At 42.8% G+C, this 16,263-nt stretch overlaps 1 protein-coding gene across 6 annotated transcripts in view; it reads left to right on the forward strand.

Annotated features, from left to right (window-relative positions):
- The window catches only part of CEP295 (centrosomal protein 295), a 66,879-nt gene extending 52,099 nt beyond the window's left edge, over positions 1 to 14,780 (forward strand). For 4 of the 6 annotated variants that reach the window (XM_053308309.1, XM_053308312.1, XM_053308313.1 and 1 more), the window contains 8 exons: positions 368 to 512; positions 1,071 to 1,741; positions 4,980 to 5,168; positions 6,880 to 7,000; positions 9,260 to 9,448; positions 10,335 to 10,431; positions 13,607 to 13,706; positions 14,487 to 14,780. In XM_053308309.1, the coding sequence (XP_053164284.1) occupies positions 368 to 512; positions 1,071 to 1,741; positions 4,980 to 5,168; positions 6,880 to 7,000; positions 9,260 to 9,448; positions 10,335 to 10,431; positions 13,607 to 13,706; positions 14,487 to 14,543 (1,569 nt within the window). In that variant the 3' untranslated portion in view covers positions 14,544 to 14,780. The remainder of the gene's footprint in view (positions 1 to 367; positions 513 to 1,070; positions 1,742 to 4,979; positions 5,169 to 6,879; positions 7,001 to 9,259; positions 9,449 to 10,334; positions 10,432 to 13,606; positions 13,707 to 14,486) is intronic. The other 2 variants (XM_053308310.1, XM_053308311.1) reach the window with 2 other exon arrangements.
- Positions 14,781 to 16,263: the final 1,483 nt, after the last annotated feature.

Below are 16,263 nucleotides of genomic sequence, written 5' to 3' on the forward strand. Positions count from 1 at the left end.
TCCTGTGGCCCACCAGATGCCTCTGGGCAGCCCACAAGCAGGAGGTAAGGGCATGCCCTCTCTCCGCTGTTGCTCCCCTGCAACTGGTATTCAGAGGCATCTTCCATCTTAGGCAGAGGCACGGGGACATCTGCACATAACCTTTTCCTGAGATCTTAGAATCCAGGGCTGCCCGGAAAGTGACCAAGATTTAAATCCCTACTCAGTCATGCAAGTTTCCATGCAAGTTTGCTTCAGCACAGATGTAACTTGCCATTTGACAGAAATTATCTGACACTGATGTTAGAATGTCTAAATCATTAAAACTTATCAAACATGCTTTAAATTTCCACACACTTGTGCTTTAAATCTTTTCCCTTATCTCTAGAGTTCAGATGTATCCAAGAGTCATGAATTACTAGCATCCACCTTGGAGGAAAGGCACAATAGCCTTTCTTTCCTCAGTATGGGAAAACAAAGTGGTCCTCTGCAAACAGAACAGGCTGATGAGAAAGCAAAAGAGCAAATCCAAGGTAATTTCTTGATATAGCTGATCTTCATAGGGGAGAAAATTTGCTTAGGTGGTGTGTGTGTGTGTGTGTGTGTGTGTGTGTGTGTGTGTGTGTGTGTATCACAGAGATCCCCTTTTGTTAGCAAACGTGATTAGCCTCATTTCTATTAATTAGGCTCCAAGGGTTCAGTTCAATTCAGTTTAGTTCAATTTAATTTGTGATCTTACTGTACTGAAATTATAATAGCTGACTTTCTAAGCAGATCTGATTGCAAAGATAGAGCAATGGTAAATGTTTCTTATCGTGGCAGAGCAAGCATTTGATGAATTCATTTTTAGCTGTATGGCCATACTTCATGGTAGTGCATCCCTTCTGTGATGTTTGTGTCCAGCATTCAGAGACAACCTTGATTCCTGCCTAATCCTCTTCCAAAGTTGTGTCTCTAAGAAATGAATGCAACAGTGTGGCAGTGGAATTAATTATATATCTGTGTGTGTTCTTTATTGAAATTTTAAGGTTGCTTTGACCTGAATGTGTATTTGACACTTGAGTAGACTTTTGACACTAATTTTTCAACAGGTGCTGAAGAATTTTTCCAATACCTGCCTGTGGAGTCTGCCTTCAGTGACTTTAGCAAGAGTGCTGATGAACCTGGTGACCTTAGCATTGTGTCTGAACAAAACCCTGAAATAAGAAAATCAGCCGAGAGTGATGTGTGTAGTTCACCTGAGGATGTGCAACGTAGGGCGCTAGAAAGAGATGAGGCGAACCTCCATCCCTATTCTCCCACTGAAAACTTTCGTAGCCCAAGTCTGAGTCCAGTGGAAAACGAGAACTCATTTTATCAGCTGTTTCCAGATCATGGTGCAGTGAAAAATGCTCTTGGGCCAACCCATTCCAGGATGGAGGACCTGGCATCCAGAGAGGAGAACCTTTGCTTTGTTGAACTACCTGTTGTGTCAACCAACAGGAAATGTGAAATGGTTACTGAGAATGTGATGGTGAATGGGGATTTGGAAATGGTGCTGTCGCGATGCACTTTGCATGCTGTAGGAGGACAGAGTTCTCCAAGAAGGGAGACCATCCTAAGTTTGCCTCCAGAAATGAACTCTGAAGCCTCTCTCAGTCCTGTGCAAAGTTCTGTACAACAAAGTGGCTGTGTGCCAGATGCTTTGCAGCAGCCAAATGTGAAAACGACGCAAGCGAAAGACTCCAACTCCAGTGTGTTGCCAATCAGCATACCAGTATGGGTGAGTGAATTAAAACCTGGAGTTGCCTGTCAAGGGTTAACTGTTTGGGTTAGGGCTGTTAGAAAATTTTTCCCCTGCACCACATCTCTGGAGGCAGCAGCGGCTTCAGCTGTACTTGAAGTGCCGATGGCATTCTTGGCTGCTGGTTGCTGTCTTTTACTGTTAGTTGCCATCACTTTAAATCGCACAACTTCAGCCCTCCAGCTGGTGTTGGACTACAGCTCCCATTATCCTCTGCCATAGTGGCAGTAGTCAGGGATGATAGGAGTTGTAGTTCAACAGCTGGAGTGCCAAGGCTGTGCAGTCCTGTTCTAGAGTGAGGCAGAAAATTACCCAGCAGCCTCGAACACTATCAGTGTTTTAAGTGCTGCCGAAGCTGCCACAGCCCCCAGAGACGTGGCAAAAAATTAACTTTCGTTTCACTATAATTTTAATTGATAATTGCCATCTTCACAATAGGGATGTGCGAAGGTTCGACGTTGAACTGTTCGATGGTCTGGTATCGAACCGAACCCCCCACCCTAGTTTGGTTCGTTACCAGACCCACCGGCTGTTCGCAGGGGGGATGAGGGGAGGGGACGGGGTTCACGATCATTTTCTTTTGGGTGCTTACCCACTTCGGGGGTCTTCTCCGAGGCCACAGGGGTGGGGGAGATCCTCCAGAGGTTCCCCTTCCCCCTACCAGTCTCTATTATGTGGTAAATTGCCTGATTCATGCAGTCTTCAGCCCGTTCGGGGCCTCACCCCTGTGGCAATGGCCATTTTGGAGACCGCTACGCATGTCAAATGAGCCTATGCATGGTCAGGTCAGCCATCTTGAATTGTGGTGGATGACATTTACTAGTCAGGAAGATTCTGTTTAATCATTTTCTATAAAAGTACATTCTTATTGCCTAATATAACCTTTGATTCAGATACGTATTCAGATATATCTGTAGGTTTCATTTTTAGAAGATAGGTGCCCACTATAATAGGTACACACTTCTCATAATGCTGCCTGATTTGGGCAACCAGGCCTTGTGTTTCATCATTGCACTGTTTGCATTTTGCACGCATGCCACATAAGAACAGCCCTGCTGGATCAGGCACAAGGCCCATCTAGTCCAGCATCCTGTTTCACACAATGGCCCACCAGATGCTGCTGGAAGCCACAGGCAGGAGCTGAGGGCATGCCCTCTCTCCTGCTGTTATTCCCCTACAAACTGGTACTCAGAGGCATCCTGCCTTTGAGGCTGGAGATGGCCTATAGCCCTCGGACTAGTAGCCAATGATAGACCACTCCTCCATGAAGTTATCCAAAGCCCTCTTAAAACCATCCAAGCTGGTGGGCATCACCACATCCCATGGCAAGGAATTCCATTGATTAATTATGTGCTGTGTGAAAAAGTACTTTTGTCAGTCCTAAATTTCCCGACCTTCAGTTTCATGGGGTGACCCCTGGTTCTAGTGTTGTGAGAGAGGGAGAAAAATTTCTCTCTGGCCATCCTCTCCACTCCATGCATAATTTTATACACCTCGATCATGTTTCCTCCTAGTCGCCCTTTTTCCAAGGTAAAGAGCCCCAGATGCTATAGCCTAGCCTCATAAGGAAGGTGCTCCAGGCCCCTGATCACTTTGGTTGCCCTCTTCTGCGCCTTTTCCAGTTCTACAATATCCTTCTTAAGATACGGTTACCAAAGCTGTACACAGTACTCTAGATGTGGCCGCACCATAGATTTGTATAAGGGCATTATAATATTAGCATGTTTATTTTCAATCCCCTTCCTTATGATTCCTAGCATGGAATTAGCCTTTTTCACAGCTGCCGCGCACTGAGTCGACACTTTCAATGAGCTGTCCACCATAACCATCTTGCCCACAAGTACAGGAACTTCATTAAAATATTCCAAAATGGGGTCTCTTTTATGGCCTTTTGCTATGATAGGTGTTTCCCTTCTACAATGGAGGAAACACTTCAAAATGTTTCCTTGGGACTGCATGAATGTGTTCTGTTCACTTTTGGTATCACTCTCTATTGCCGTTCCCTATCCTGTGCATTTATGTCCAGACTCCTCCTCCACTCAGATCTATTCCACACACACCCCCAAATCCTCCATTCATTGACCTTCTTTGTTTTTGCACTTGGGGCGGGGTGGCAGCAAGGGCTTGACTGTGTGTGTATGCTGCATGTACACCATCTTCAGAATAGGAATGATCAAGTCTGTTATCTCTCATCCCAATATACTGTTGTTAACATGTTAATAGGATATAACTATGAATATTAGTATTGATGATGATATCTTTGATCTAGGTTCTTTATGAATTAAAAAAAATCAATTTAAATAAAAACAAGTTGTTTTCTAATCAGAACTAATCAGCCTACTTTCCTTTCACTATCTCTACATCTGGACTAAATTTGGTGCAAATCGAGGTCTACAAGTTAGATCTCTTGCGCCTCAAATGTTCATGTGAGCCATCTTGGATCGGGGTAGATGACAACATGACAATCTTCACCATTGAGGTGTCTTTATGTGTCCCTACAGCTGCAGCAAATTTGGTTCAAATTGGTTAAGCGGTTCACAAGTTAGCCCACTTGCACCTCAAAAGTTTACACGTCCGCCATCTTGAATTGGTGTGGATGACATCATCACAAACGTTGCTATTCAGGTGTCTGTGTGTGTCACTCACTGCAACTGTACCTAATTTGGTTTAAATTGGTTAGACCATCCACAAATTAGCCTGCTTTTACCTCCGATGTTCACGCAGCCTCCATTTTGAATTGGAGTGGATGACATCATCACATACAATGCCATTAGGGCATCCCTATGTGTCCCTACAGCTGTAGCAAATTTGGTTCAAATCGGTTAGGTGGTTCACAAGTTAGCCCACTTGCACCTCAAAAGTTTATGCATCTGCCATCTTGGATTGGGGTGGATGACATCACAAACTATGCCATTGAGGAGTCCCTACAACTGTACCTGGTTTGCTTCATTTTGGTCCAGGCATTGCAAAGTTGATGAGGCGGGTGGGTGGGCGGGCAGACACAAAGAATGCCGGGTGATCTCTTAAGCCTACTGAAAAGTAGGCTAAAAACAGATTTAAAATCTGTGCTTTTAAAAACAATAAATCTGATTTTTATCAAACCTGCCAACAATCCTTGACTTTGGCAGATTGACAATAGTTGCTATCTGTTAGAAACGATTGTTATTTTTTTAAAAAACCCAACACCTGATGTCGCTTCCTGTAACCTATTTTCCAGGAGACTGAGACAGGGCGAGGCATTATGGAAGAATCTGAATTGATTATGATAAGCTCTAATGACATCAGCACTGCTGAATCGGATTTGGACCTCTTTCACCAAGCAGACAACAGAAATGAGAAAACGGAAAACCTATCATACAGTGACCATTCTGAAGTTAAAAGCTGTCCCGAGGTAAATCTCTTGATGGTAATTATTTTCCAGCAGCACCCATTTTATTTTGGGAATATGGTTTTGAGTCTGCACACCTTCTCAACCATTTCGCAAGACTACACCCCCTCTAGAGCAGTTTCAGTGGCTGGATGGCCGTCTGCCAGGGATGCTGCAGCAGGTTCTTGTACTGAGCAGGGGATTGGATTAGAAGACCTCCAGGTTTCCTTCCAACTCCCCAATTCCATGTGGCTCATTAAGGCAGAATCCACCTCTAATAAGGAATTAAGATAGGCAGAGAAAGGGTGCTAGAGCATAGCATTTTGGCCCGGCATGAGTGTGTTTGCTTGTCCTGTAGATCAACCTTTAAAACTTCCATCTCCCCCTTCTAAACACACTCTGCCTTCTGGGTGCTCAACTCAACACCATCCAACAGTAGGTGAGCTTGCAGAGATCCTTCCACTACAGTGCGTTCAGCTTCCTGCTAAGAGGAAGGAGGGGTAAATGCCCAAACTGCTGCTATCAGAGGAATTGTTAAAATATGTTTTGTTGTTTTTCCAAGAACAATACAGAGCATAGACTGGAAGGTCTGTCTGTATCATAGGAAATGGTATTACTACAGTCCCGCCCCTGTGACCAACCCAAATCCTGCCCCCACCCCATCAACTCCAAGTGGCATAATATACCAACTGTTAAGTGTACAAAGATTGACAAACATATTATAAACTATAACTTAAAGTAGAGGGCAATTTACCAGGAGAAAATAATTTTTAGTTTGTCCAAGGTGTTAAAGGGATCTTTTTGTCCTGAGAAACATAATTCCAATAAGGTTGCTAGCATAGGACTATTGGGAAAGCTCTGACCCTTTCTAAAAGTGCTTACAGGGAAACGTCATTAAAACAAAGCAGCAAAATCAGATTGTAATGATGGAGAAAGGAGAAAAGAAGTAACCCCCGACGAACCCAAGCTGGATGCTGGGGGTGGGAAGGCCTTAATCTCTTCCGTGCATCTGTGTCTTCATTGCCCGTGGGAGGCAGGCATTGTTTGCCTGAGAATCTTCTCTCTCACTGGAACTTTGTGCACACGTGCACCCCGGGGACTCATCTCACCGTTTGAGAACCACTGTGGTACACTGCTTAGCACACTGACATGCATAGGAAACATAGGAAACTGCCATACTGAGTCAGACCATTGGTCTGTCTAGCTCAGTATTGTCTTCACAGACTGGCAGCGGCTTCTCCAAGGTTGCAGGCAGGAATCTCTCTCAGCCCTATCTTGGAGAAGCCAGGGAGGAAACTTGAAACTTTCTGCTCTTCCCTGAGGGGAAAATCTTGCAGTGCTCACACATCAAGTCTCCCATTCACATGCAACCAGGGCAGACCCTGCTTAGCTAAGGGGACAAGTCATGCTTGCTACCACAAGACCAGCTCTCCTCTCCTTTACATACATGCAGTGGTTTCTGGGAAACTCTGTGAGGTTACGTACTATGTCCAGTCAAACTACTGGAAAGCAGTGCCTGCTTGCTCACTCCAATTCTCAGATCACTCAGCACATTCTTGAAGTGAAGCTGTGTTAAGATGGGATACATCGAATGGTCCAAACTCTTCTTCTGAATTGCTGCTTTTATTTGGACCTCTTCTCTTTTGCTTGCGTACCAATGATGGAACAGTCTTCTTGGGAGTTCCTTAATATCTTTTAATGCACCACCTAGAAGCTCACTACTTATTAAAGCCAATTTTCTTGTTTACAGAGGAGAAGATTTTTACCTTTAAATTTCGAAGTGGATGATGACATTTCCACTCAGCCTGAAAGCTATCCAGTAATAGCTCAAAACCCCAAAGAAGATTGGAGTAAAAAATGCAAGCCAACAGGTACATATGCAATAACTTCAGAATAAACCCAAGAGCTAAAGCAGAATCTTTGAATACTTAAGCATCATAGCAATTTAAAATCTGACTAGCTGAGACAAGGTGATGAATTTTGGTTTTTATTTTAAAACTTTAATATCCCACCTGTCTTGCCAAAACTACGGCCTGAGGTGACTGACAAGCGAAAGGAACAGAACAAAAATAATAAAAACACACTAAAACAGATTTACCCAGCTGTGTTTGATAGCATTGTGTTAGGTCATGTACAGGCCACAAAGCCATGGAGATGTCTTCCAAAAGGCCTATATTAGCCAAATCAGTTTCTGGGGGGAGGGTGCATGCCTTCATGCACATAAATGCTTGCACACCCTCGCAACAACTAACAAAGTGTGTATGTGCGCGTGCTCAGAGTACACCAAACTGGTTTCATCCCTTGAGCAATCATCAGCATGGTTTTCCCTTTGTGGCTGCATTTGCATTCAGCAGAAGGGTTGTTTGTTTGTTTAGAACATTTATATACTGCCCCAAACGCAAGGTGGTAATGGAACAAGGAGGACTAATATTTACAGGTGAAACTTGGAAAATTAGAATATCGTGCAAAAGTCCATTAATTTCAGTAATGCAAATTAAAAGGTGAAACTGATATATGAGACAGACGCATTACATGCAAAGCGAGATAAGTCAAGCCTTAATTTGTTATAATTGTGATGATCATGGCGTACAGCTCATGAAAACCCCAAATCCACAATCCCAGAAAATTAGAATATTACATGGAACCAAGAAGACAAGGATTGAAGAATAGAACAATATTGGACCTCTGAAAAGTATAAGCATGCATATGTATTCAGTACTTGGTTTGGGCCCCTTTTGCAGCAATTACTGCCTCAATGCGGCGTGGCATGGATGCTATCAGCCTGTGGCACTGATGAGGTGTTATGGAAGACCAGGATGCTTCGGTGTTATGGAAGACCAGCTCTTCTGCATTGTTTGGTCTCATGTCTCTCATCCTTCTCTTGGCAATGCCCCATAGATTCTCTATGGGGTCAGGTCAGGCGAGTTTGCTGGCCAGTCAAGCACAGTACACTGTATACTTTTCAGAGGTCTGATATTGTTCTATTCTTCAATCCTTTTCTTCTTGGTTCCATGTAATATTCTAATTTTCTGGGATTGTGGATTTGGGGTTTTCATGAGCTGTACGCCATGATCATCACAATTATAACAAATTAAGGCTTGACTTATCTCGCTTTGCATGTAATGCGTCTGTCTCATATATCAGTTTCACCTTTTAATTTGCATTACTGAAATTAATGGACTTTTGCACGATATTCTAATTTTCCGAGTTTCACCTGTAGATCCTGCTAGTTCTGCCCAGGATCAATATATGCAAGCAGATTTTGAACAGAGCAGTACCACCCCTTCACTTTAAATCCAACATGTTCTACCATTTGCTTGGTTGCTATTTTGGCAACATCTACCTGGTGAAAACAACTGCAATTCTCCATTCATTTTTTAATATATGTGAAAGGTTCTGTACTGTGCTTGACTTATAGTCAATAAAATCATGCTTGGTGTGGAGAGTGGATAGAGAGAAGTTTTTCTCTCTCTCTCATAACACTAGAACCAGGGGTCATCCGATGAAACTTGTGATTGCCAAGAAATTAAGGACCAACAAAGGCAAGTCATAATCAACTTGTGGAATTCTCTGCCACAGGGTGTGGTGGACTACCAACCTGGATGGCTTTAAGAGGGGTTTAAATTCATGGTCTATCAATGGCTACTAGCCTGAGAGCTATAGCCACCTCCTTGGGTTTCCCAGAGTCATCTGGTGGGCCACTGTGTGAAAAAGGATGCTGGATGAGATAGGCCTTGGGCCTGATCCAGCTGAACTGTACTTATGGTCACCAAAAAAGCCCAAACTTCAGGTTGTAGTTTTATTAGTTTCTTCTAATTATTGTGTCAGTTTATTAAAGATTTGTGGAATTAAGAACATAAGGGCCTTGCTGGATCAGGCCTAAGGCCCATCTAGCCAAGTTCCCACCAGATGCCTCTGGGAAGCCCACAGGCAAGAGATGAAAGCACACCCTCTCTCCTGCTGTTGCTCCCTTGCAACTAGTATTCTGAGGAATCAGTAATGTTCTTGTGGGCTTTTAAAAGTAAGAATTGGTTTCAAGCTTTCTGCAATCATATTGTTACAAGTAAAGATCTTATGAGTTAAACACTTCCCCCCACCCCCTTCCTTCCACCCTCAATTAATGTTGTCAGAGTTCACATCTGCCTCTGGGAGCTTGCAGGAGGCATTTTTGAAGCGGAAGAAAGATTTCATTGAGAGATCCTCTAAGAGACTGGAGAAACTGAAAAGCAGAGAGCGAAATTCTGAAAAGCCTCAGGAGAAGGCATCTCATCAGATGAAAAGACATCTTCATAAACCAAAAGAGAACGTTCCAACTGCTGGTAACTTTTATCATCAACCACATAAATTTAAGCTGTTGAGTGGGAGGGGACATCCACCAAGCAATGAAACATTGACTGGAATGGTTTTCTGCTCACAGTAGTTGCTCTGGAGTCTTTTTTCATACACTGAGTTGCTTTGTAAAAGAGATCGCTTATCCTGAACAACGTGGAGTCCATAGACCAGGTCTGCTCAACTCTGCCCCCCCCATCTGTTTTTGGACTACAACTCCCATAATCCCAAGCCACACTGACCAGTAGCCAGGGATTGTGGGAGTTGTAGGCCAACATCTGCAGGAGGGCCGAAGTTGAGCAGCTGAAGAAAGCATGGAAGGACAATGGTCCCCTATGTGTGTTTATATTTATTCATTATGATTAGAAATTTCTATCCCACCTTTTTCAAAAGCTGCAATGTGGCTCACAATCTGTAATTAAACCAATAAACAACAGGCAAATACAAAAAAACAATAATAAACATGATCTACAAACTTTAAAATCGGCATCCAGATTTAAAAGGGGGCAGGGGAGGAAACTCAGATTAATGCAATGCCATGAAAAGCCTGAAAGAACAGGACAGACTCTGCCAAGCACCTAAAAGATAGCAGCAAAGGTACCAGATGAACATATGTGGAGATACAAGATCTTTTGTATAAGTACCATATATACCCAAATAGAAGGTGATTCTGAATTTAAGACAAGGTTATGCCTGTATTTAACCAAGAGAAAGACTACTCTGACTTTAAGAGCCCCTACCCCCAAATTTAACAGGAAATAACGGGGAAAACCTCATATTAAATTTGGGTAAATACCATAATAGTGGAAAGATTCTGCATGTTGAACTCGATCTCATGAACTAGGTTATTTTTAATGTGTTCTGATTAAATCCAAGGAGCAGCTGTTAGTCATTTGAAGAAAGTAGAAGTAAAAATATACTCTGCAGATGACAGGAAGACATCGGAGATACAAAAATACCAGCGTACTTCAAGGTACTGTATGTGTTTGGCAGATACAGGAGGCCCCCAATTATCAGCAGTTTCAGCTATATATATCCCATTTAGCTTATTGCAGGGGTGGGGTTTTTATGCCATTTGCAGTTCCCATGCATGTTTTTCACACTTCTAGTGGTATTTCTGGCTTGGAGGTAGTGTAGAGCCATGTTAGGGTGTGTTTTTGTGTAATATGGAGGGGTTTTTGTGTTGGGGGACATTACTGGAGAAGTTGGAGGCCAGAGGCCAGTGCTATACTCCTCTCATTTCTGTGTTCCCTCCTTTTTTGTAATTTTTAATGTACTAAGAAACCTAACCCTACCATTCCCATAGGCACAAGGCTTCAGTTATCACAGTTTGGGCATTCACAGTGGTACTGTGGAACATAACTCCCAGGGCAATCGAGGGCCTCCTATATTGCACTGTGTGTTGTGACTATCTGAAATGGCTAACACTTCACTTCTGAGGGATTGACACCAGTGGGTCCCTCTAATTGTTTTCATCTCTGTGGGGAATGTCTTTTGTTCTGGGCGGCAGTGTGTGCTGCGCACCTGTGTTCAAAATGAGGCCTTCCTGATTCAACCTGAGCGGGATCTAAAATGAACTGAGCGGACATCCAATAAGATGTCAGTGCATACATGTGCACGCCTTAACAGTGATGGACACAGACACATGCACACAACTGAGACGGGGTGCTTATAAATACAAAGTACTTATCTTATGTTTGTATGGTGTGTATCTTATGTTTCTTTTAGATTGTGAGCCCTTTGGGGACAGGGATCCATCTTATTTATTTATTATTTCTCTATGTAAACCGCCCTGAGCCATTTTTGGAAGGGCGGTATAGAAATCGAATTATTATTTCTTGTTTACACAGTCAGCCAGGTGTTATTGACTGGTTTGTTCTATCCAGACATCAAGTCCTTCCCAAGGACCTGGGATGGCTGAACGTTATTGTCAATTGTTATAGATATCGTCGCAGAATATAGGCTATTCCCAGTAAAGCTGCTTTTTGTAATTGGCTGATGGTGATTTCTGTGGCCCCTATGGTGTTGAGGTGCTCTTCAAGGTCTTTTGGAACTGCACCCAGGGCGCCAATTACCACTGGGATTATTTTGGTCTTTTTCTGCCACAGCCTTTCCATTTCCATTTGTAGATCTTTGTATTTGGTGATTTTTTCTATTTCTTTTTCTTCTATTCTGCTATCCCCTGGTATTGCTATGTCAATTATTTTAACTTGTTTTTCTTTCTTCTCGACTACAGTTATATCTGGTGTATTGTGTGGCAGATGTTTGTCTGTTTGTAGTCCCATAATATTTTTACATCTTCATTTTCTACCACTTTTTCAATTTGATGGTCCCACCAATTTTTGGCTACAGGCAGCTTGTATTTTTTGCAGATGTTCCAGTGTATCATCCCTGCTACTTTGTCATGCCTTTGTTTGTAGTCAGTCTGTGCGATCTTTTTACAACAGCTGATTAGGTGGTCCACGGTTTCATCTGCTTCTTTACAAAGGCGGCACTTGCTGTTTGTTGTGGATTTTTTGACTTTTGCTCTTATTGCATTTCTTAGTGCCTGTTCTTGTGCAGCCAGTATTAAACCCTCTGTTTCTTTCTTCAAGTTGCCATTCTTAAGCCATTGCCAGGTCTTGGTGATGTCTGATTTTCCACTTATATTATGCAAATACTGACCATGCAGGGGCTTCTTTTTCCATTTTTCTGCTCGATTCTTGACTTGTTCTTTCTTGTAGGCCTGCTTTCTTTCATTGGTGTAGATTATTATTACTACTACTACTACTACTACTTCATTCTCAGAGTCTCAGATATTGGCTACACTATCTTGGCACATGAAGGCTTGTGATTAAAGCATTCAGAATCTATCACAAATTTGCTCAGGCCTTCTAAACACTCACTTAGGTGGCTGTCATGTGGTGTGAGTTATTCTTTTTGTCTTGAACCTGTTGGTGCTCAGTTTCATTGCATGATTTGAGTTCTCTGCTCTCTCATCTGCTTAGAATTTTGTAGATCTTTGCACCCCAAACATAGAGAGGGAAACATTTTCTTTTTTATAAGCAGATAGACTCCTATTTTAGCCTTCCCTCATGGGGAAAATGCTCTAACCTTTTTTCATTCTAGTTGCCTTTCCTTTATTTTCCCAGCTTTCAGGATTTGTAGAATGGGTTGGCTAGAACTGATACAGCAGCCATGGCTGCACAGTAGATTTTTATAATGGCATTATATTACTGCTTACCACTTGATTTGCCTTTGTGAACTGACCTTTTCAGTGTGCTTTTCATTATAATTCTGTTGATAGCCATAGGTAATTTAGACTCCATCAGCACATGCAAGAAGTTACTTTTTATATGCATCGATTCTCCTTCTGAGTGGGGGCATCCTTGTGTGGGTGGTACCTCCCACTCACTCCAGTAGGCAGGATTATGCACATTAACTTGTCCACACCATTCTTGGGCAAGAAGCCCCTTAAGTCTGCAGAGATGGAGGCTGAATTGGGAGCCAAAAAAGGTTTTTCTCAAACCAGTTTGAACTTATAAGAAAGATACCTCTGACAATCCTTTCACAGAAAGCTTTTTCTTGTAGTCATATCCTCAGATAATTATACTTTTTTCTGTTAGCAAAGATCTGCTTGAGCTATAAGGAAAAAACAAGTCTTAGACCAGATCCCACACTGCTTTTGAAGGTCAACTTGATATTTCATGAGGTGCTCCTTCAGTGGTTTTATTAAAATTATCTCTCCCCCCCACCCAATCCTGGCAATTGTAGTCTTTTCTAAGACTGGTGCCATTGCTGCAGCCTCAGAAAAGGCAGCAATACCCAGTGCTCTAGGGGAATTGAGGGGGGGAAATCTTAAAATAAAGGTACCAGAAGATGCTGCTTGCTCCAACACCAGGAGCAAAGCTACAGAAAACTGGCCTATCTCCTGGCCAACCTTGCAAATATTTGGAGGGGGAGGTAACAAAGCAAAGCTAAAGAGGGCCATAGACTGAAGTGAAGCAGCACCCCACCATGAGTCAATTAAATTGGGATGCCTTCAAAGCAAAGGAACATTGTGAAAAGTCTCGTGTTTGTATCATTTGCTGTTCTGCTGCCAAGCCACTCAATGTGCAAAGACTCTTGTCTGGTTTTCTGGTAATGTAAGCACCTTTTTGCCTTTCCAGATTGTATAATAATCTAACTGAAGTGAAAATCAGAAAGGAAGAGAAAGACAGACAAGAAACTTATGCCAGAAACCGGGAAAGGGCAAGGGAATTTCAAAAGGTGAACTGTCTGCAACATTGCATTTTCCCCATTCAGTTTGTAACTTTACCGGCATCTCTACCCTTCCATTGAGGGAATATTTGAGAACCCATTCCTGGGACAGTGCCTTTTTCCTCCTTGTAAATGTGTGTTTTACATCAAGTTCTGCACCAGCATGTGGTTTAAGTATCTGCAGAACTGCAGATTTACAATTATGTAAGATTACCCATGATATCACAAGATCCTCCAGCTGACTATTGAAAAAAAGTTAAAATGAAAATCGGGCTAAGGAATTTTGCTGTTAGGTGCTGGCAGAGCTATGGGATGGGAAGTCTGAAAAGCCATTTGGTAGGCCAAATGTTCTTGTAACAAAAGTCCCCCAACTTATAAATGGGTTGTATTCCAAAAGTTCAAGTCAGGTGTTTGGAGTAGGACAAGGTCACGCAATGTGGAGGTGACAGCAACTAAAAATACAGCCCACTACTCGAAGGTGGCTTTCAGAAGCTGCAGAAGCATGCAGAGCAATTTCAACACTCTAGGGAGGGTACATGCTGTTGCAAGAGAAGGAAGAGGGTGTGCAGAATGGATGAGGTGCTGGTACCCAAAATACAGCTCTAGAGGGGGCTCGCTGCAACCAGTGGGGACTGGCCAGCAATGAAGTGGGGCATGACTAGGCTTGGAAGAATGTGCACAAGCAGACTGTGGGCCATCTACAGTGTTTGACCTTGTCAAATTTGACTCATGCTTTATCTAGCCTACCTGCTGCTAGATAGGAACTGACTTGTTTCCTTCTCTTTACAGAGAACACTTGAAAAACTACGAGCCAAGAGGACACTGAAAAGCATTCCCGCACTTTGAGAATTGAAGATAACTTCCTAGTGCAGGGTAAACTGCACTGAGGGGTAACTGTACAATTATGTAAGATTAAGCACAGTGGTTTACATTTACAACTAACTGTTGGGTAACAGATCAAAGCTGTATAGGTATGTGTTGAGTTTCTTCAATTATGACTTAATGATTGTAAAGTGTTTTTTTACATGTAATATGCCCTGGCTCAACAACCTTATCTTTTAATAAAATCTAAACTTTAATTTGTATCCAGCTCCTGTGGCTTCCTTGTGCCTAATGGGTTCCCCCAGCCCTCTTACCACCCCCAGATTCATGAAGAGGGGGAAGGGACTAGTACCCAGGCCAGGGGAGAGCATAACATCAGACTCCATAGAGACCAGTTCTGGCCTTTGAGGACTTTTGGGGCAGTCCCTCCCAAAGAGGAAGGCATGAAGGGAGGCACCCAGGCAAGGGAGCTCTTGAAAAGGTCAACAGCCTGAGACAACTTTTTTTAGTCTTCTGTAACTTGCATTTTTAAATATTCTAAACAGCTTTGGGTGCCTTTATAAAGACAGAAAAGCAGTATAAAACATAAATAAATATAAATCTATAGCAGGAGAGAGAGAGAGACATGGGCCTCTGTTCCATCCTGTGCTGCTGGTACAGCTTGAATCTAAGCATACTCCTCCCTCAGGCTCCCTGAAGGGAAAGGAATCTGCTGGGAGTTGGCTAGATCTCCCTTTAAAGCAGAATAGGACTAGCCTGCCCTCTTTAGTCTTTTTGCCTAACCAAGGGAGAGGAATAGCCAGTTATAGCTTCTTCCTCTGCTCAGGCTATGAACATGCCTCTACTCATACCAGGGAAAGTAGCCACAACTGATCCAACTCTTGCTTCAGAGAACCTGCCATCTACGACCAAGCCAGCTCAACTTAGACACCACTCCCAGCTGTTTTTATTATTACATTTTCATACCACCCTATCCAATGGCTCTGGGTGGTTTACAAACCAAGTATCATTCAAATATCAATCTTAAACCATAAAATCTGAACTGCTTTTGAACTACAACTCCCATAATCCCCAGCTACAGTAGCCAATAGCCAGGAATTATGGGAATTGTAAGCCAACATCTACAGGAGGGCCAAAGTTGAACAGCCCTGTACTAAACAGACTGGAGAGCAACAAATGGAGAGAATCAAGACTTGTAGCCTTTGCCTTTATACTTCTGCCATGAGAGCCTATTTAATTTCTTTAAACTAGCTTGTCCTGCAAAACATAGGGCATACCTATACTAAAGAGATTATGTAGAGGTTTTCTAAAGTCCGTGCTTTTGCACTAGTCACTTCAAGGCTTTTACAAGGCTATTTGAGGTTAAGGGTAGTTACTCCCAAACATGAATAGAATGGCTAGTGGACAGCAGCCCTTAGATGTAGTATGGCTCCTCCATGCATGCATATATCCCTCTACAAGCAGATACTTAACCAGTCTTTTCACATGGTTGAGATGATGTCTTCTCATAGAACACAAACTATGCTAGTTTAGGTGAAAGATTAGAAGATGCTGAACTACCATCATTCTGGCTAATAACCACTGTTGTATTCCAAGAGCAGCTGGAGGTCCTGGCATAGGTCAAGCATCTCCCACAGCTGTTCAGGATCCTAAAGTAGTGCTTAGAGTGCTGGACTAGGACCAGGGAGACCTGCGTTCAAATCCATTTTCAGCCATGAAACTAGCTGGGTGACTCTGGGCCAGT

Source organism: Hemicordylus capensis, chromosome 3 (genome assembly GCF_027244095.1).
Source record: "Hemicordylus capensis ecotype Gifberg chromosome 3, rHemCap1.1.pri, whole genome shotgun sequence".
In the NCBI taxonomy this organism is placed as follows: domain Eukaryota; kingdom Metazoa; phylum Chordata; class Lepidosauria; order Squamata; family Cordylidae; genus Hemicordylus; species Hemicordylus capensis.